At 31.2% G+C, this 22,648-nt stretch overlaps 2 protein-coding genes and 1 long non-coding RNA gene across 3 annotated transcripts; 1 reads left to right on the forward strand and 2 right to left on the reverse strand.

The window, feature by feature from the left end:
• Window positions 1–6,226: 6,226 nt before the first annotated feature.
• LOC126659635 (ricin-like) lies at window positions 6,227–10,061 on the reverse strand. Its single transcript, XM_050352948.2, has 2 exons — window positions 9,958–10,061; window positions 6,227–8,198 (listed from the first exon to the last, which is right to left on the reverse strand). Exons 1-2 carry the CDS (start codon window positions 10,024–10,026, stop codon window positions 6,438–6,440), a joined length of 1,830 nt encoding a protein of 609 aa, XP_050208905.1. The 5' UTR covers window positions 10,027–10,061; the 3' UTR covers window positions 6,227–6,437.
• Window positions 10,062–14,646: 4,585 nt separating this feature from the next.
• Window positions 14,647–17,605, reverse strand: LOC126659551 (ricin-like). The gene is made up of 2 exons (XM_050352847.2): window positions 17,501–17,605; window positions 14,647–16,516 (listed from the first exon to the last, which is right to left on the reverse strand). Exon 2 carries the CDS (start codon window positions 16,493–16,495, stop codon window positions 14,762–14,764), a length of 1,734 nt encoding a protein of 577 aa, XP_050208804.1. The 5' UTR covers window positions 16,496–16,516; window positions 17,501–17,605; the 3' UTR covers window positions 14,647–14,761.
• A 2,741-nt stretch (window positions 17,606–20,346) lies between these two features.
• LOC130014891 (uncharacterized) lies at window positions 20,347–22,462 on the forward strand. The gene is made up of 2 exons (XR_008789619.1): window positions 20,347–20,397; window positions 22,098–22,462. It is a non-coding gene; the product is annotated as an uncharacterized LOC130014891 (long non-coding RNA).
• The last annotated feature ends 186 nt before the right edge of the window (window positions 22,463–22,648 follow it).

Raw genomic sequence — 22,648 nt, forward strand, 5'->3', positions numbered from 1 at the left:
CTGGGTTCAAAATGGGCCTGATTTGGAGTCCGGATGAGTCCGGAAACACGTTTTGAAGTTCGGATTACGTCTAGAAGGATCTAAGACCGAATCTGGGGAGCTGAAGAGCCATGAACATGGCGACACTTTATTCCGGCGGTGCCGTCAACTTCAGTGGCGGCGGGGGCGGTTCGTCGGTAGATTCAGAGGTCGTTTTGTTTTACTGTTCTCACTCATTTCAACTCCGTTTCTCATGCAAAAACGCATAAAATCGAACAAGGAATCCAAATATGGCATAATCAAAGTGTTTAAAGCTCGTTTAAACAAAATTATTTTTTTGGGCAGTAACTTCGAAAATCGGTTTTTCATGGCAAACAAGCTTAAAATTGCATCTAGCATGCATTCTAAGAGCTACAATTAACTGGGTTTCCGGATTTGAACACATTAAACACATTAATTCAATCATTAACATGCTTTTTCATCGATTTTATGGAAATTTGGCAGTTTAATGATTAGGCTAAACATGACAATTTTATGGCTAAAATTAACACATGAGCTAACATACACCCTAAAATACACAATTACAACTATTATGATGTTCATGGCATGGAAAATCAAAGGAATAAATATAGAGGGTCCTTAGAATTATTGGTCTGAGTACTTGGCTCATTTACTGACAAAGTGGATGCAGAATCCAGCTTCGAGTCTGTGCAGGCTTGCTTTCTTGGAGAATCAAAGCGATTTTAGGTGTTTTCAGGACTAGATTCAAGTGCGATTTGTGTATGGTGTGTGTGCAAATATTCGGCCTAGGATTTTCTAAGGGTGTTCAAATTTTTGGTCTTTAATTTTTACCTTTCTGGTCCGGTCCCTGACTCAGCTGAATAACAACGGTATTTATAGGAGAATGGTATGACCTAGGGTTTCCTAGAATCTTCTAGAATATTCTAGGGTGAAAGTGTGTGAAGTGATAAGTTTTAAGGAATTAGGATTAGCTAGAAACACTATTTTTTAATTAAATTCGAATTTAGACTCGCTATCAAGGTAAAGAGTGTTAAAAATGTTTTTTGGTGCCCGAAAGTGTTAAAAAAAAGGTTCCTTGGGCCCTATAGGTTTGGTCATGGTCAATTTCAGTCCGTTATACTTGCAAATTGACTCATAAACTTCTAAGATATGGCAGTTAGTCCAATTTCTAGACTTAAATTATAATTTCTTTGGATTTTAATGGGCTATTTACGCCTAATTATGTTTTAACCCTCCAAGTTCATAATTGTGCACAGACTACGTGAGCTTAGATTCCAGCAAGCAAATCGAAAGCTCGTAACACATCGAGAATCAATATACAACGAATTGAGAAACAATGCGAACAAACTTTCCCATTAAACGACAATAGAAATTATATGAATCGACAGTTAAGTTCAAAAGACTTGCAGGGTGCAGAGTCCGAATACAGACACGAGGTTAAACTCGGTTGAACTATCTCGGGACCTGTGTCTGGTGAGTAACTCGGTTGAACTATCTCGGGACTCATAACTTTGGATTAAGCAATGGCATGAGTAACTCGGTCGAACTATCTTGGGACTGTGCCACATGGTTGTGGGTAACTCGGTTGAACTATCTCGGGACCCAACCATAAGGATCAAGTCACAAGAGATTTGTCAAGAATTTAATTCAACCTAGAATCATGATGATATAAACTAAGATTTAGAATTCGGTTGAAAACTAAAGCAACAAAACGAGAAAAGAAAAACATCAAATTATAATAAGAAACAAAGATAGATATACTATGAAACGTTTATGAGGAATGAAGTTAAATCAAGAATATACATAGTATGATTTAAAAAGAATATTTTATATATAAAGATGGTTTTTCAAAGGTTTTAACCCTTTATGTGATATTGCGTGTAACTTTGGTGAACTCACTCAGTTTTATACCGACTCCGTTGCTCCTCTCATTTTTCAGGGATAGCATGATATAATTTGGAGAGTCAATCTTCCGAAGTTCTAATTCTCGGAAGTGATTTGTACAAGAAGAAAAAGAAGGTTTTCATTCTAGCGGTCCGCATTAGTTTAGATGTTTTTGTCTATGTATTTGTAACACATTTTCACTCTAATGTTTTTGTAAAATGGGGTCACTAGTATTTTGATATATGAAATATGATTTGATTTGCGAAAAATTTACACAGGTTTTTAGGCTTGCTACAGGTTTCGGAGCTACCACTCCCATTCCCTAGTCCCGGTCGCGACTCATAAACACATATCCTCCATCATCTTCTCATGTCGATACATTGTCTGTTCCAGATGAACTCTCCTTCATGGGGTTCTGTAAATTTATGAGTGGTTCGCCCATCACTTCTTTGCCAAGTCTCTGTGATATATGTTCATTCGCAGACCTCGCCTCAACATCATTGCGCGACAAAATTTTCACCGAACCATACTGCATCTCAGACTTGGTTGAGGACTGGGTATGATTGGCAGGTGCATTCTGCGAGCCGACATGGATCAGTGGTTGGATGAGATCGACCCTTCTGTTGGCAGTTTCAGCAATGTATTGTCCATCAATATTTTCAATTGCATTTTACATGGACTTTACATCTGCTAAGACCGTGTGATCGGTCATCATTGTCTTGATCACTGATGCCACCTGGTCCATAACCCCATCAGACATAAGCTGATTCTCTTCAGCAATATCGTTTCGCATAGAGGTAAAATCAGCGTGTGTCAGAGATGGTCGAGTTTGCGGCAGATCGCGTGAATAATCGGCCGAATCATCCTCCTGTCTCTGAGAAAGATCTTTGGCCGAATTATCAGACACGGTTTCATGCGAGACCGTGGTTTTTGAATTAACTGCTATTGTCTTATCCTTAACCATTATATCTTCAATGTCTGAATTGTAATCGCTTAGGAACAATAGTTTTCTTTCTTGTAACGCTCGCGTAGCAGATCTAGTGTATCTCTGATCGTCTTTCATATTCCAATTTTTGTGCTAACCATAAATGTGTCCCCAGTGGAGTCGCCAAAAGATGTTCGCAAGAAAAACTTCCAAACTCAAATCTTAAATTTGTAACGGGAATTGTTTCGGTTTGATGCTTTAATCGAAACAAGAATTCAATCAGATCTCACCAAAGAACAAAAGTAACCAATCATACTAAAATTATCAGTATCGCTCCGGAGGTTAAGGAACCTAAGTAGGATTGATTTCCAACTACTCCTAAATTAAGTTTTAATCCGGAGTTAAGATAAAAAGGATGAGCTTAAGTTGTGTTTGTTTGACATGGACTTTACATCTGCTAAGACCGTGTGATCGGTCATCATTGTCTTGATCACTGATGCCACCTGGTCCATAACCCCATCAAACATAAGCTGATTCTCTTCAGCAATATCGTTTCGCATAGAGGTAAAATCAGCGTGTGTCAGAGATGGTCGAGTTTGCGGCAGATCGCGTGAATAATCGGCCGAATCATCCTCCTGTCTCTGAGAAAGATCTTTGGCCGAATTATCAGACACGGTTTCATGCGAGACCGTGGTTTTTGAATTAACTGCTACTGTCTTATCCTTAACCATTATTTCTTCAATGTCTGAATTGTAATCGCTTAGGAACAATAGTTTTCTTTCTTGTAACGCTCGGGTAGCAGATCTAGTGTATCACTGATCGTCTTTTCATATTCCAATTTTTGTGCTAACCATAAATGTGTCCTCAGTGGAGTCGCCGAAAGATGTTCGCAAGAAAAACTTCCAAACTCAAATCTTAAATTTGTAACGGGAATTGTTTCGGTTTGATGCTTTAATCGAAACAAGAATTCAATCAGATCTCACCAAAGAACAAAAGTAACCAATTATACTAAAATTATCAGTATCGCTCCGGAGGTTAAGGAACCTAAGTAGGATTGATTTCCAACTACTCCTAAATTAAGTTTTAATCTGGAGTTAAGATAAAAAGGCTGAGCTTAAGTTGTGTTTGTTTGACGAATTGTGTAGACTTTATTAATTTAAAAATTAGCTATTTATAGGGACAAATCCCTTAATAATTGGAAAAAAAGACAACTAAGATTCAATAACTTAACTAAATTTTAACCTAATAAGACTAAATTTTTTTGACTCAACTTATAAAAAAGAAATAATCAAAATTGGCTATTATGGACCCAATTCAAATTCAGTCCACTATGTTCCATATTCATCAATACCCCATCATCTTTAAGTCCAGTTTTGTGAAGGATGTCATCAGTTACAAAACAAATCATAACCTTTTTATATTTGTTTTTTATTTTGTAGCCAAAAAAACATAAAGATGATTTATAATTTTTTGAACAATGACTAAAAAAGTTGATTTAGAATTTTTTTAATGAAATTAAGAGGAATTTGCACAAAAGACTCCTTTTTAAAAAAAATTGTTCTCAATATCTCAATTTCAAAAATTTATTTTTTTACTCTATGTTTTTATTATTTTTAGTTGTACTCTCAATTAGCAAAATAATTTATTTGTATTTTTACTCTCCTTCTTTTAAACACATGCACATCTCATTTTTTCCTTTTTTTCTCTCTCTTCTTTCTCTTTCCTCTTTTTTTCTCTTTCTTTTTTCTCTTTCCTCCTTTTTTTTCTTCTTCGTCTTTTTTTTCTTTTTCTCTACAATCAATGAAAGAGTTTTACTTAGATGAGAAAGTTTGTAATTGTGAAAGAGTTCAAGAGATAATATGATAGATACTAGATGAGAAACTTCCTCTTCTTCTTCTTCTTCTTCTTCTTCTTTTCTTTGTATGTTGTTTTAAATTATTATAGTATCGTTTTCTGAATTTTTTTTGAAAAAATCGTCATTTTCTTCATTAATGATGTTTTGACCAGTTTTTCAAACATTTTTAATTAATTTTAGAAATCGTTTGAAACTGTTTTTTTGAAACTGTTTTATACTGTTCGAAATTTTTGTAAAAGGTTTGAAACTGTTTTATACTATTCGAAACTGTTTGAAACTGTTATTTTTTGAACTGTTTGAAAGTGTTTTTTAAGAACTGTTTTATACTGTTTGAGATCTTTGTAAATGGTTTGAAACTGTTTTATACTGTTCGAAACCTTTGTAAACGGTTTAAAACTATTTTTTTGAAACTGTTTGAAACTGTTATTTTTTAGACTGTTTGAAAGTGTTTTTTAAAAATTGTTTTAAACTGTTTGAGACGTTTGTAAACAGTTTGAAACTGTTTTTTAGACTGTTTGAAAGTGTTTTTTAGAAACTATTTGAGACCTTTGTAAACGGTTTGAAACTGTTTTATACTGTTCGAAACATTTGTAAACAATTTGAAACTTTTTTTTAAAACTGTTATTTTTTAAACTGGTTGAAAGTGTTTTTTTAGAAACTGTTTTAGTTTGTTTGAGACCTTTGTATACGGTTTGAAACTGTACTTGAAAACGTTTGAAACCGTTTTTAATAGATTTTTAATGAGAACAAATAAATTAATAATTTACAGTTTTCTTTATTTTTGGAGAAAGTTCTAATCGTTGGATTTGAATGCGAAGTGAAATTTAAAGTGATTTGATTACGAATTAAAAATTCGAGCGGATCGGAAACTAAATTTGAAACTCACAATAATTTTTTTAAAAATAATAATAGAATTAGAGAAATCAGTTTGTTTAATTGTTATGAGCTGAAGATTTTGAATTGAATAGCTGCATTTTTAGTTATTTTTCTTTAAATGAGTTGAAAAAGAAGAAGAAAAATAAGAAGAATAAAAAGGAGAAGAAGAAGCTGTAAAGTATAAATGGAGTAAAAAATAAATAGGATAGTAAAAATGTAAATACCTGACACATTAGGGTAGAAAAATCAAGTTGAGATTTTAAATGTAACAAATGCTAATATTTTACCTATTTATGTATTCTCCTAATTATCCCTAAAACAAAAACATAAAGATGTTCTCATTTTAAATTAAAGGCTTAATGTTTTAAAATACTAAATTTTAATTTTTAAGGTCAATTATAACACAAAACTTTTCAAAATCACCTTATTTAACCTATTTTGGGAGTTTATGTATTAATTATAGTCAATTCTAGAAAAAATTTGATTTTTTGTCAAATTTATGTCTGTCAATTGGCTGACATGTTGACAAAAAATATGATTTCCGAAATTGGCTGTAATTGACACACAAATCTTCAAAAGGCTATGATTTGAAGAAATTTGGTTAGAATTGACTTCAAATGTAAAAGTTTGTTATTTTTAAGATATTAAGTATAATTAGAAAAAAATAATAATAATTGGAAATAAAAGAAAGTTAATAGAGTAAAACTGCTAATTATTCACAAGTAACATGATACAACTATAGATTGGGGTTTTGATTAATATTTGTAGGAGACAACAACTAATAGTTAAAAGACAAAAACATATAATAAGCCAAAAATAGACTCAAAAAAAAAATACTACATGACTTGGTAATTTATTGCAAGAAAACGGGCGTAGACTTTAGATAAAAACCATCAATTAGTACACTACGTTCCAAATCTGGTTTTCTGTACCATAGTATGGCTCAATGTCAATGAGTTGTAGGCCTGGCTCGGATGCTTCGACACCCATTACCAATCCGGAGTTCAAATTCCAGATAGAGCCATCATTTTTGAACTCCCATCTTTGAGCCGACGATCCAATTTTACAAGAGAAGATCTTAACGACAGTTCCTCGCGAATCACCATCCTCCGTAAGGCAATATTGTTGTTTCTCTTGAGGCCGAATTGAACCATCTGGATAAAGAGCCCATTGCTGTTCTTGCTTAGAAACTTCACAATGCTCTACATAGACATCCTCTCCATTTCCTCGCAAGCAGAGATCTTCGTATCCAACAATGGATGCGACAAAAGGTTGCGTATTGTTTGTAGGTCGCCATGATTGACTAGTTGTATAGACGTTAGTCTCCACCGTAAGTTTAACGCCTTGATCCCAAGATTTTGCTGTTAAAACTAGACCTGATGCGGAATGTATGATGGTTCCATTGTCCCATACTTCCCAACGGGTGTCATCTATGGAAGCGCAGTCACAATGATACATCATGACGGGGTCTCCCGGATTATACCCATAAATGGTCAAGCATCTTCCGTTGGATCGAATAGTGCCGTCTCTTTTTAAGGTCCAAAATTGATTTGGATCTGTATTAGTTTTGCAGGGAAATAAGATTATTGAATTACCATCATAGAACTCCCCTTTATATACATCAGCACATAAGCCATTTGGACCGTTAATACGCACTGTAGGCTCATTGTAAGCGCAAACATCTTCATCAGATTCGTAATCGCGGGATCCCCAGTTGTTCATCCTTGAATTCGCGCAACTGTATAGCATAACACCCATGTTCCTAATCAATGCTGGGCTTAAGCTATCAACAGGTAATGGTTCATTGTTTCTCTGACTTAGTTGAACTGGTCTAACAAAGACGCCTTGATTCGATGTCTGAATTTGTTCAGACAAGCTTCCCCAATTATTTTCAAGACTAATTAAACGAGAATCTGGCGGGCGTTCTTGGTTGTCTTCAATTCGGACTCGTATATCATGTTGGATGAGATTAAATCGTGCTGCCTCCGAAATCATTTGGATACAAACGATGAAAGAACAAAGCAAATCTTGAAGCGTAACAATGCCATGGCCGCCCGTGGCATAACCTTCCAATGCTGAAATAGCATTATCTAGTGCATAGAGACCTAAATTAACCTCAGATCTTGCACGTCCGTTTCGTTCAAGGTCATCATAGTTACCTCTATTTGTCAAAGTTTGTTGGCTCGCATGCGGAAAAAGATTAGTAATTGCCTCTCTATCAGCATCATTGTCCGGACGCAAGAAAATGGCGTTATACCCCGATCGATATCCAACCACATATAGATTAATGACATCGATTGCCAGCGTAATAGTAACTCCTTGTCGATTCGTAAGTTCCACTAAAATGAACCGATAACGTATATCCACGGTTCTACATAGCACTGGTATTCCATGCCTCATATCTTCTCCTGTTACTATACGATTGCGCAACTCCGTAATAAAAGCTGCATAGCTTTCCCCAGTAGCACCAACGGTGGTAAATTTTACTACCGGGTACTCGTATTCTAACGGTACTAATTTGCTATCATTTGAAGTTGTTGCTAGCGGCGGTAGTGGTAGTGGCAGTTGTTGAAACCGAAACCAAAGCCATATTGCCGCCACCAGAGGCATACATATTGCGAGTGTATATCCTTTCATTGCCAACTCTAGCAATTTCACCTGTAAATATGTGTCAATATTATTTCAATTTTATGCAAGAAATGAACAAAGAAATACAATCTCAAACATAAAGTTCTTACTACAAATATAGGTACTATTGAACTCAGTTGATATAAAACAAAATAAATTTATTAACAAATTCGTAATATGATGAATTTTATAGCCATTTTACTTTTCTTAAACTAAATATTAATTTTTTATTATTTATCACTATTACCATACCATAAAATAGAGAAAGTACAATAGAAATAGAATAACTATTTAGTAAGCCGACATGATATATGTGTTAACTTATAAAGTTAATATTATTTAATCAGGAAATTTTCTACGCTACATTATTTTCAATTTTATTTACGACTTCACATTCTTTTTTTATCCTTATTTTTCTAATTTTTTTTTATGATTTTTTTTTAATTTCACAAATACCTATTTTCACTTTTTAATAATTTATATGTTTTTTTATCGTGTTTTTTTAGTGTAATTGTGGTGTATTATAGTGTATCTATTTTGTTTTTTAATGTAACTAATCGTATTTTTATAGTGTAACAATAGTATATATATATAGTGCATCTATCGAGAGATTCTTAGGTAGACTCGGTCTACCACGTCATCCGTGAACTAACCTATTATATTATGACATGTCATTAAAATAGTGACACTATCGTAATTTTGTTTATTACTTATTTACACTTTGAATAGTAATATTACGATAATGCTATTATTTTAATGACATGTGATAATGTGATAGGTTTAGTCTATAGATGACGTGGTGGAACGAATCTACCTAAGAATTTCTCGCATCTATAATGTTTTTGTAGTATTTTTATAGTGTATACCACAAAAATACTGCAAATTCACAATAAACACTGCAAATATACCATAAAACATCAGAAATACACTATAAATACACCAGAAATACACTATAAAGTAAACATACCATAAAAACACTACAAATACACCATAAATCAATTCATTTTTAGAAAATCCGTATCAAAATAAAAGAACAAATCTATTAAAAAAAAGACGAAATAACTATATAAATAATAGAAAAATTTATATACATAAAAATAATACATCTACAACAATGTCTTTATAAAAATCTAATTAATCATAAAAAAATTACAAAATATCTAAAAACGACATAGAGAAATCCATGGAAGAAACGCGGCAACGAGAAAATCATTGGAAATCGCGACGATGAGCAATTGAAAAAGTGCGACAGTGAAAAAAATACAACGGAAAATTCACTAGAAGACGTGCGACGACGAGATGGAAGAAAGCGGGGATCGAAAAAGTAGAATAGGGAAAGAAGAGAAAATTTAATAGGAAAGAGAAGTAAAAAAAAACGAGAAATTTGATAGGGAGAGTGTTAAAAAGAAAGAGAGAACTTATGTGAGGAGAGAGAAAACGTGTGGTTTCTATGAGAATCAAATGACCAAAAATGAGATAAACCCCCTAATATATAATTGAGTTTTTTTGTTATTATGCTTTAAATGAGAATAGAGAGGAAAATTATAAAATATGGATGAAAAAGCTATAAATATGTTTCAAAATGAGGTATTTTAAAAATAATCCATTATTTGATATACCCCTTTCTTTAATTTACCAAAAGTTCTTAAGAGTTTTTCAATAAATTAATATAGAAATTTAAAAATATTTTAAAATTTGAAAATGTTTAGAATCAATAATATAATGATGATGGAAATTAACTATGAATATAACACAATAAAAGAAGAGTATAATGAAAACACTATATTACCTGCAAAATTTGTGAAGAGAGATGTGTTTTTTTTAGTGCTGATATGAGTTTTGTAACGATGGACATCATGATCTCCTTTTATAAGACAAATTTTTCTTCATTGTTTTTTTTTTCTGATTTTTAAATATAATTTTTCTGTTAATTATCAAAAAAGACGAAGACTATTTTTTTTTATATCAATTAGAAGACAACGACTTTTGATTAAGGAAGATTCATGAATTTTTAATTATTTTAGCTTTTTTTTAGAATAATAAAAATTTCATTAATGTAGAAATAAAAATACAACTTAATCCAGTATTTTTATTTCTACATTTAAGAGGTATAATAATAGAACATCAGTAAAATGACAGAAAATTATATCCAATTTCTTCAATCGCGTTGATGGGAGTCTTTGAATGTGCAACTCGGCGATCCGTCCGCTCCACTCGAATGTTATTTTTAAACCAGAAATCGACTCTTTGGTCTTTGAATGAGTCCGATGAGAGAATATTAGAAATAAGATTTCTATTAATAGAATTTCAGATTTATGTTTCGTAGATATTTCTATTGAGGAAATAGCAAAATTCATGAAGGGTAAGAATCAAATCTCCACTAACGAAGATAAAACATCCATAAACTTAAAAAGAAAAATATCAAATATTGACGCATAATAAATCAAGTACAAAATTTGAAGAAAAAATTAGAGGGCGGAAAGGTGATTTTGAAACAAAAAAAATGGCTTTACCTCCCTTTTATTACGGGTAGGGTTTGTAAAAAGAAGAGAGAAGGAGTTTTAAATTTTTTGGAACAATAATTATGTATTATTTTTGGCTTTTCTTAACTTACATATAATTGATTTTTTCATATTTAATATTTGATAAATTATTAACTGCAATAATTTTTTGAATATTTAATTTATGTTCCTTATTATATAACTTTTAATTTTTTTTAATATTTTTAAGTAACTTGAGAGAATTTTATAAATAAAATAAAAAATACTGATTACATAAAATTAATTTTAATTTTACTTGTGGAAATTGATGTGGCTCACATTAGTATTATTTATTAAATAAATGAATCATGATCTGAATTATAAAAAATTAATAATTCAAATTAAAATTTTAAAATATATTAAAATTAGTAACTTATTTTAAATTAATTCTTGTTTTTAATATAATATCTAACAAAATATCTTATTCAAATTGGAGCACTTCTTTGTTATTTGCCTTATAATGGAAAGAAAACCAATGGCTTCTATTTGCTTCCTTTTCTTTGTCATGCATTGTTGTTATATTTGTTTCTATCTTGATTTTTCTTTGAGATTCGATGTGTAGTTCAAAGTGTGTAGGGTCGAATTCACAAGATTTTGAATTTTGGTAATCGTAGAGTTGTTTTCCAGTTTTGGACCTAAAATTAGATAGTCGGTAAGGCCTCCTTTGGAACAATTCCAATTGTGAATTGGAATTCATTTATAAATGAATTCTACATGTAAATCATTTACAAATGAATTACACCGTTTGGAATGAAAGAATACAAAATTTAGAATTGAAATGAATTCCATATATTTATGTTTGGAATGAATTATAGAATTAAATTCTTTGTAATCTTGTTCCCATATTAACCTTATAGATATTTTATTAAAAATATCTTGAAAATAGAAATAACATTTTTTTAATAATATTAGCTTATTAAATATTATATATATATATATACAAATATTTAAAATTAATAATATTAAAGTTACTAGTATTATGATTAAGATGTATAAAATAATTAATAATAATTTTTGAAAATAAAAAATAAAAATATACTACATGAAAAAGATGGAGATGAAATTTAGAAAGAAAAGATAGAAAGAAAAAAACTAGTAATAAAAATAAAAAGTGAAAAAAAATAAAAAAATAGTTTTATAAAATAAAGATAAATTAGTCAAATAAAATTGTTCTTTTAAATTTTTGGAATTCATTTACAAATTCCATCTATTTTAATTGGATTTGCAATTCCTCAAATTATAACTAAAACCAATTCCAGAATTTCAATTACAAGAATTATTTTAATAAGTTCATTTATTTCAAACACAAAAAATTAGAATTACAAATGAATTCTACATAATTTTATGGAATTCATTCATTCCAAATGATTCGGATCAACTAATATGAAAGAAGGTTTCTAAACACAGTTAAATTAAATGACGACTTCATCTTTCACAATTGATATTGATGGATACCGAATCTCATCTTAAGTACAATGGAACCGAGTCCGAGGAGATCCACTCTCAGACTATATCAGACCCACTCAAAGAGCTAAGTCAGACGAAACTGGCGACTCGAATCCACTCGACTAGAATATGATATCATCCACAAGGATAAAAACCGAATCCCTGAGAACTCAGATAAAACGCGTCGACCTCGGGATTAGGACAAATTGCCACATCTGTCTATATTTTCGAGTATCGTTCCTATTTGGATACAAACTCCAATTTAGGAAGATAACATCCAACTTAGGAAGACGAAATTATTTAGAAAAACGTTCCTAAATAGGATTCATGTCTAAATAAAAAATATCACTCCTAATCAGGGTCAAACACTACAAAATAGAATTTATCTTTCTATTATAACTCTATTAGGTATACAATCATCTACTATAAAAGGAGCTTGAAATATGCCTAAACACATAACTATATTACATACACAAAATGCTGCTCAAAGCCTAAACTGACTTTAGCATTAGAGAGTTAATCGGACAACCATAGTCCGGTTAGCTTCTAACCTGTTTTGCAGGTTTCATCACCAGTTCAGAAGATTGACTTCATCAATTATATTGATCATTGCCATATGTCATACGATAAGTGGATGCTTCACAATTTTATGTGATGAGTTAGGTTCATGTAAGCATTTTTTAAAATTATGAGGTAAGATTCTATCTATAAATTATATAACTACTAGAAAACAGCCTTTAGCAACAAATTTTTCAGTCGCTAAAGGCTGAAATCCATAGTTAAAAGTTTAACCATAGATTATCAGTAAATTCCTCGTTACTAAACGGTTAGCGATGAAAAAATTAATTCGACGCAATTTAATGATGGATTACCACGAAATTGTAATAAGTCGCTAATTTAGCGACGAATTAACGATAAATCGATCAGCGACAAATGTGATATTGTTTTTTCAAAAATTTCCAATTATTTAGTGACAGATTACCAATGGATTAGCGACACATTTTTTATTAAAAAATATTTTTTTAATTGACTCATAAAAGCTGTTCATTTTAACTATTATTTAATCTGTCGATCACCTGATAGGCCACTCATCCGAATTTTTTGCAAACTTTGCAGTAAATCGCCCATTCTACCATTGTTTTCATTCAAAACTCTTTAACCTTGAAATTCTCCCACCTTAACTCTATCTTAACCAACTCAAATTATTATTATATACTCCCTACATCCCAATAGAGTTGTCCATTTTACCTTTATCACACAGTTTAAAAAAGCAATTATTGTTTATGAGTTTTGTAAAATTTTCCTTACTTTTCTTGTCATATCCCTATTTAATATAGGGTCTACTTGCAATTTACTTTTAATTTACTCATAAGTGGATATTGAATAGGGATAATATAGAAAAACTGAGTGTAAAATTTAGTTATTTTTTGAAAATGGACAAGAGTTTTTGGACAAAATTTTTTCTCAAAGTGGATAATTGGACGGAGGGAGTATATGTATATTATATTTAAGTTATAACTAAAAAGAACAAATAATTACTTACGCACTTTATTCCTGTTTTTTGAAATAATTACTAATTTTAAAAATAATTATATATTTTAAATAATATTATTTTATAAATATTTTTTTAAAAATATTTTTTTTGATATAATTTTTCTAATTATCCATTTTCAAATAAATAATTTTTAATTTTTTTAAAAATTAGGAAAAGATTACAAAATATGTCGCTATAGCGACAAATTACAAAATTCTTCGCGCATTAGCAACAGATCCGTTGCTAAAATTCGTCGGTTATTTTTGGCGGCAATTCGTCGGAAAATTAATGACGAACAAATCTATCGCTAATCCATCGGAAAATGACAGATTTTCAATTTGTCGCTAAAATACGTTCGTAATTAGATGTTTTCTAGTTGTGTATATTATTAACTTTATTAAAAGGAAAAATTTCTCAAGGAAAATATCACCTTTATGTGTTTTTTTAATGTTATTTATTCTCATCTTATAAAATTGTTAATTTTGTCCAGATCTTCCCTTTCACTTTCTATTGTGAATAATTTTTAATTGGGGACGATCTTCTTACTCAAGGGAATAGGGATGAAGTCATTTCAAACAATAAATTCCAATGTAAAATTATATTATTTTTTACTTGAGATTAGTTCAAATTAATCATTCTTATTTAAAATATAATCTAAAATCTTAATTAATTTAAAACTAATTTAATTTTTTAATTCATTTAATTAAATCTAAATAAATTCATTTCATATATATTTAATTTATCAAAAAAAATTAAAAGTAGTGAAAAAATGACTATTTAAATTTTTATGTAATAAAATTAAAACTTAGAGATTTTCTTAGTATAGATTAAAAAAAGACAATAAAAAATACAATAGGAAGTTAAGAGATTATTGGTCGTCATAAGTTCAAATTATTCAAAGAAAACATGATAGTTATGTATATAGGTTTTGATGAAAATTAATTGGAAACATGAACAATTAAAAGACAAAACATATAATAAGCCGAAAATAGACTATGTAATACATGACATGATAATATTATATAGCAAATAGTAATGCATGAATGCATTGATTAATCATAGAATACTATCAATCAGTACATTATATTCCATTTCTGGTTTGCTGCACCATGATTGTCTGTCCAAATGATAATCTGTTTAAGGCTTGGGTCACTTTGTTTGACATCCAGCACCAATCTTGAGATCAAATTCCAAATAGAACCATCATTCTTGAACTCCCATCTTTGAGTTGCCGATCCAAGTTGACAGTAGAGAATCTTGACGATATTTCCTCTGGTATCACCATCCGCTGTAAGGCAATTTTGTTGGTTCTGCTGAGGGCGGATCGAACCATCTGGATAAAGAGCCCAGTGTTGTTCTCGCTTGGAAGCTATGCATTCATCCACCCACACATTCTCTCCATTTCCTTCCAAGCACAGATCTTCATATCCAACAATGGATGCCACAAAAGGTTGTGTAGTACTGTTTGTAGGTTGCCATGATTGACTAGTTGTATACACATTAGTCTCCAGCGAGAGTGTAGTACCTTGATCCCAAGAATTTGCGGCTAAAACTAGACCTGATGCGGGATTTGTGATGGTTCCGTTATCCCATACTTCCCAACGGGTGCGATCTTTGGAAACTCTGCCGCAATCATATATCATGACGTTGAATCCCGGATTATTTCCATAAGTGGACAAGCATTTTCCGTTGGATCGGATAGTGCCGTCTCCTTTTAAGGTCCAAAATTGATTTGGAGATGTATTAGATTGGCAGGGATATAAGATTATTGAATTGCCATCGTCAAACCTCCCTTGATTTACATCAGCACATAAGCCATTTGGACCGCTAATACGCACTGTAGGCTCATTACAAGCGCAAGCATCTTCATTAGATTCGTAATCGCGGGATTTTTGATAGTTTATTCTTGGATCCGCGCATCTGTATAACATCACACCCATAACTCTAGCTATTCGGCGTGCGTTATCAACATCCATTTCTTCATTCTCGCTCCGGCTTATTCGAACAGGTCGAATAAAGACGCCCTCATCATTAGATGTCTGAACTTGTTGAGACAAGCTTCCCCAATTATTCTCAAGGCTAAGTATACGAGCATCTGGCACGCGGTCCTGGCTTCCAAATCTGTATCCAATATCAACTCGGATAAATTCAAATCGTGCTGCCTCCGAAATCATCTGGATACAAACAATGAAAGAACGACACAAATTTCGGTCAGTCTGCCTCCCGGTAGCATAACCATCAAATACCGAAATAGCATTATCTAGCGCATAGAGACCTAAAGGAATATCAGCTCTCGACCCTCCATCTCGTTCGAGGTCAATATAACTACCGGTATATCCCAAAGTTTGCCGACTCTGATCTACGAAAAGAGTATCAATTGCCTCTCGTTCCGCATCACTTTCAGGCCGGAAGAACGCAGCATAATTCCCAGCTCGATAGCCGACCACATATACATTGATGACATCCACTGCTAGTGTAACACTAACTCCTTGTTGGTTCGTAAGTTCCACTAAAATGAACCGGTAACCTATATCAACTGTTCTACGTAGCACTGGTATTTCATGTCTCAAGTCTTCTCCTGTGACTAAACGATTGCGCAACTCCTTAATAAAAGCACCATAGCTTTTCCCAGTAGCATCAACAGTGGTAAATTTTACTACCGGGTACTCGTAATCCAACGGTACTAATTTGCTATCATTTGAAGTTGTTGCTAGCGGCGGTGGTGGTAGCGATGGTTGTTGAAACCCAAACCAAAGCAATATTGCCGCCACTAAAGGCATACATATTGTGAGTGTATATCCTTTCATTGCCAACTCTAGCAATTTCACCTGTAAATATGTGTCAATATTATTTCAATTTTATGCAAGAAAATGAACAAATAAATACAATCTCAAACATAAAGAATACTATAAACATAGGTACTATGAATTAAGTTACTATAAAACAAAAGGGCTTAAGGTCTGAAAAACTACCGACCTTTCAAATTTTTTTCAATAGCACCCTCACTTTGTAATTTTTTCAATAACACCCTATTTTGTATTTTTGGCTTTCAATAGCACTCTAAATTAAAAAATTAGATGATTTGATTACTATAAGTATGAAAATTTTCAAAAAAACTAAAAATTAAGGTGAAATCATACTTTTTTCTACTTGGAAACTTTTAAACAAGTCCTTTAACTTAAAAAAATTCAAATAAGTCCTCGATAAATGAATTTAATCTGATGATTTATGGTGCTATTGAAAGTCAAAAATACAAAATAGGGTAAAATTGACTGTTTTACAAGGTCGGGGTGCTATTGAAAGCCAAAAATACGAAATAGGGTGCTATTGAAGAAATTACAAGGTGAGGGTGCAATTGAAAAAAAATTGAAAGGTGGGTAGTTTTTCAGACCTTAAGCCAAAACAAAATAAATATATTCATGAATTCATACTATGATAATTTTTCTAGGCATTTTATTTTTTATAAATTAAATATTAATTTGTTATGAAAATTAATTTCACCATATATACAATAAAATAGAGAAAGTGAAAAAAATAACTATTGAGAAAGCCGGTATGATAAATTTTTGTTAAGTTGTGAAGTTAGTATTGTTTAGTATGCCACCCTTTCTTTAATATACTAAGAACTTTTTTAATAATAAATGTAGTAGTTCAAATATATTTTAGAATTGCAGGAATGTTTACAATCAATAAACAGAAAAAAATATTTTAGAATTAATAAAAAGTAAGATCAGTACATAATGATGATGGAAATATACTTTTAAAATAACACAATAGAAAGAAAAAAAGACTACTAAAAAACATTATATTACCTAGAAAGATTGTCAAGAGGAGAGATGTGTTCTTTAATCAGTGCTGAGATGAGTTTTTTTTTAGCGTTGTGCATCATTTCCTTTTATAAGACGAGTCTTTCTTCATTGATTTTTATTTTTTCAATTTTTAGATATTGTTTTTGGTAATTACTAAAAAAGATGAAGACTTTATTTTTTTGGATCAATAAGAAGACAAAGACTTTTGATTGAGGAAGATTCGTAAAAGTTTAATTATTTTTGGCTTTTCTAACATATAATTGGTTTTTTAATATTTAATATTTGATAAATTATTAATTAAAATAATAATTGAATATTAATTTAAGTTCCTTATTATATAACTTTTATTTTTTTAATAATTTTTGATAACGTGCGGAAATTATGTAAATAAAATAAAAACTAATGATCAAATATAATTAATTTAAAATTTTAGTTGAGCAAATTGATTTGACTCCCAGACAAATTCACATCAACATTTTATTAAATAATTGAATCATGATGATCCGAATTATAAAAGAAAATAACTAATAATTCAAATTAATATTATAATATTCATATATAATTTTAATTTAATCCTTATTTTTAATATTTTATCTAAGAAAATATTTTAATTAAACTTTAGCACTCTTTTGTTACTTGCCTTTTAAGGAAAAAAGAAAGGCAATGGCTTTTATTTGCTTCCTTTTCATTGTCATGAATTGTTGTTATATTTGTTTCTATCTTAAATTTTCATTGAGATTAGATGTGTTATCGAAAGTGTGTAGGGTCGATTCACTAGAATTTAAATTTTGGCAATTGTAGAGTTGTTTTCCAGTTTTGGACCTACAATTAGATGGTCGATGAATCAGATTAGTATGAAAGATGAAGATGTCATTTATTTTAGGGGTGAGCATTAAACGGTCAAAACCGAATAATCGAACCGAACCGAATCGAATTAATCAAACCGAAATATAATTTGAAAATATGGTTCGGTTACGGTCCGAATTTTTAAAATTTTGACTATTCGGTTCGGTTTATGGTTTTTACAAAAAAATAACCGTAATAACCGAACCGACCGTATTTAAAAATTACGTTGTTTTAAACTTTCATATACTCACATTTATATATTAAACTTGTTTAATTTTATAGTTTTATAATAAAAAACGAGTTAGGAATGGATTAAGCCGAACTCTAAATTAAGCTTTATCCTACTATGGCCACTGGAAAGAGCACTGAGACAAATATAGATTTAATTTAAAGCACATGTACTCTCTAGGTTAAATTTTTCCATTTTTTTTATTTATTTTTTAAAAAACTGTTTTTTTTTCTTTCTAAAAACCATACAAAAAATATTACGGTTTTCGACCGAACCGAATCGAACCGTAATATTTCGGTTTGGTTAATACGGTTTTGATATAATTTGGTTAATACGGTTCGGTGACCGAAATTTTTAAAAAACCGAACGGTTTTGAATTTTTGGGCGGTTCGATGACCGAACCGACCGTTGCTCACCCCTAATTTATTTAACTGTGTTAGAACCTTTTTTCACCCCTAATTTATTTAACTGTGTTAGAACCTTGTTATTTGTGCTGCGAAAAAGCAAATCAAATCTTATCTTTGTATAGGCAATTTGACATGGGGGTCCGCATAATGAACCTCATGAACAATTAACCAAAACGCGAACGTTTTCAGCTATAAGAAGTGTAAAGTCCTGTACAATGTACAGGACTTTTCACTTCAATTTTAGAATATAGAATATAGATTGTTTTCATATGTAGGACCTTATTTGTATGCAATTAATATTTTCAACTCTCATGTCTCATCAGAGACATATTTCAGTGCTTACACCACAACACCTTTTAAACACTATATATTTTCTTGAATAATTTGCTCCTTGGAAAACTCAATTTGCAGGATGCTGTTCGTTTTCTTGTGATGCTTTACTTCAAAGAAAAGTCTTGGTACGTTCAAACAAATCGTGAATTATTTGCCACGGTAGTTGTGCATTTATTTCCCACATTATTAGCTTCCACAGAACCTGCTCTGTTGAAAGAAAAAAACAAACAATTATAGCTGCCCCTATATATCTACACAACTAGACTAGATTGAAAAAAATTTATTTTGCGAACCAAAGTATACCTTTAGCCACCGTGGATCCCGGACGACCTTTCCTTTTCTGAAACAAGAAAAAATCGCTCCTTGGCAATTCCCAAAACCCTTCAATTCAGCTATAAAATTGGTTACCATTGCACTGCACCTCACACAACTTTGCGCACTGAGGTAGATTTTTCTTGGCTATTTCACTATCTTGCTGTGTTTTTTTCATATTTAATTTTATTAATATTCATTTTTTAAAAAAATTGCCAGGTTTCCACACCAATGCATAGCAGCCTATATAAGGTATTGTAGTCCCTAATTGTCGCCTGCAGCAACTGCGTTTGTTAGGAAAGTTTGCCAACTACTTATTTATAAAAATTAATCATCTATAATTACCAGGCAGATTTAGTATGGCTATTTTTTTGCTTAGGTAACTTAATTATTGTATTAATCATATGATCAGAAATAAATGTATTGAATATTACGATTGGGTTTGCATAATCGTATACTATATCCGTATTATATTAGATGGATGTTATATACTATGTGCATGTTATGTTATTTGGTTTTCGGTTCTTTCAATTATATTGTGACCTACATGTTGTGAATTGTTTAATCCTACGTGTCATGGCATTTGGTAGCATAGTTTTAGCTACTACAGGAATTATAGGCTAATTAAAAAGTGGTTTGTAATTTACTTAGCTTTTAGTTGGTAACTGTCGTTTTTTTTACCGCGCTGACCATTTTTATTTACGTTTCCGGCCATGCTGCAGGTTTCTGATTGCATCGCCTTCGCTAATTGACGTGTTGTTCACGAAAACGCTGTGAGTTAATTATATAAATATACTAAAGTGCATTAAATTATTTGTTATTAAATATAAAGTACATATTTTGTTTGGCTTTCGCTTCTTAAATAAAATACAACGTTAATTATCACTTAATCAAACCGTGAAATTGTTCCGAGTATCTACAGTCATTCACAATTAGATATAGATTTCTGTTAAAAAGCTGCCGTTTAATTTTCCTGTATTATTAATGTTTTTCCGCCTACATATGAAGATTTAGACAACACATTTTGTGCCGCGTTTTCTGGACATGAGTTTTAAGTTTATGTTCTAAGTAGTTCAGTTTAAAAAACATAAATGGAGCTTTACGTCGACGGTTTGCTTTAGATGTGCAAGGGTTGGCAGATTTAGTAAATCTAAAAACTGATACACAGGAAGATAAAGCCACTGAAACATATATTAGCATATCGACGCAATAACCTTAACTTTGGCTTATAAACACAAAGATTATCGTAATAAGATATTGCTAGGCAGAATAATTGGCACAATAACTTTAACTTACGACAATTTCAGTCAAGGACCAGTTTCATACCTCTGCTCTGAGTAGGATCACGTGTTTTGTATGCGCTTAGTGAGCGGCTGCTTGGCCTGACACATTCGGTTGTTGTAACGGCCGGAACTGCATTCAGACCCGGGGTGGTTCGATTCCGGGCTGCCGGCGGAAGTTCAAAGGTTCGAGGACTGATCGACGAAGGTCAGCTTGATTACAACATTTTAGCCATGGCTGGAGACTGTACAGATCCTTTGAAGAAGATAAAGACCAAAAGAGAAAATCGTTTTTAGTCTAAAAAGGCTACTTTTGAACCTCCCCTTTTTACTTAAGATTTTTTTTAGCCCCGCTACAAGAAATTTGCTATATTGTGACCAAAAATTTAATGATAAAATAAAATTTATCATTATACATGGATTTATTGTGATAAATATTTATTTTGTAGCAATTAAAGTGAAAATAAATAATATTGTGACAAATTATTCTTTTGTCAAATATTTTTGTCATCATAATAAGAAATTATAATTTTGTGATGACGTATTTACCACAAAAGTTATTTTGTCACTATAGATTATAAAATAATTGTGATGATAAAATAATTTTGTCATAATATGTTGATTTATTGTGACCAATTTTATCTTTGGTAACAATTAAAATAAAAATGAATGATATTGTGATAAATTTATATTTTGTCAAATATTTTTATCACTATAAAAAATTTTATTTTTTGTGATAAAATATTTGCGACAATTTTTTTATCTCTGTATATGTATAAAAATAGTTGTGATAAAATAAAAGTATACTCCTAAAATATTAATGAACATCAGACGGTTTATATTGGGTTTTCATTCTCCCACTAACCCCGCCTGTATTTCCCACTAACTCCCACTATATGTACTCCACATTTACCATTTTACGGGTTGTGTTGTGGAACAGTTCTTCTTGCCTTCTATAAATAATTAAATATCTTTTTCTCTCCCGTTCATTATATGATAATCTATACTGCTATCTGGTTGCTGAATTTTTTCCCCTATTGTACCTTTCAATCAGAAATTATTCCTTAATAATTCTTCTAATTTATTGTTGTTTTAGATCTCATAATTTTCAGTTTTTGCAGATTTCAGTTTTTATCAGCGTTAAATCATTACTTCCATTACCGTTTGTTTTTTTGTGTTCATTAATATTTCAGGATCTTATTTTAACAAGAGAGGGGCAATTACACATAAAAAAACTTAAAATGGTACTTTTGGTTCTAGAAGGGTGTATAATGGCGCAAATTGAGGTTCATCATCAGCTGGCTGCTGTTGCGGCGCCGATGCCTAGAGACAGTGGAGTGGCGGCAGCGACGAATGATGGCGGTGTCCCGTTCATGCCTACGTCTCTGTATGATGGAGATCTTGATCTTAATGCATACGTCTCTGATCTTGAATTTATTTTTGAAATTTGAAGTGAATTTATTTGTCCTATATTAGTTAGATTATCAATTACGATTGTAGATATTGTAAAACTTAAAGATTTATTATTAACAAATCTTGTATTTGTTTGGATGATTTATCATTTCTAAAATATTAAAAAAATTATATATCTATGGTTTTATGTGGTCAATGTTATTAAGTACTCTCTCTGTCCCACTCTAATTGACAAAATATGGAGTTTTTGGTGTCTCATTCTAATTGACAAAACTAACATAACTATAATTTTTTTCTTTAAGTTTTCATCTTTACCCTCATTTAAAGTCAT

This window comes from Mercurialis annua, linkage group LG8 (assembly GCF_937616625.2).
Source record: "Mercurialis annua linkage group LG8, ddMerAnnu1.2, whole genome shotgun sequence".
Lineage (NCBI taxonomy): Eukaryota > Viridiplantae > Streptophyta > Magnoliopsida > Malpighiales > Euphorbiaceae > Mercurialis > Mercurialis annua.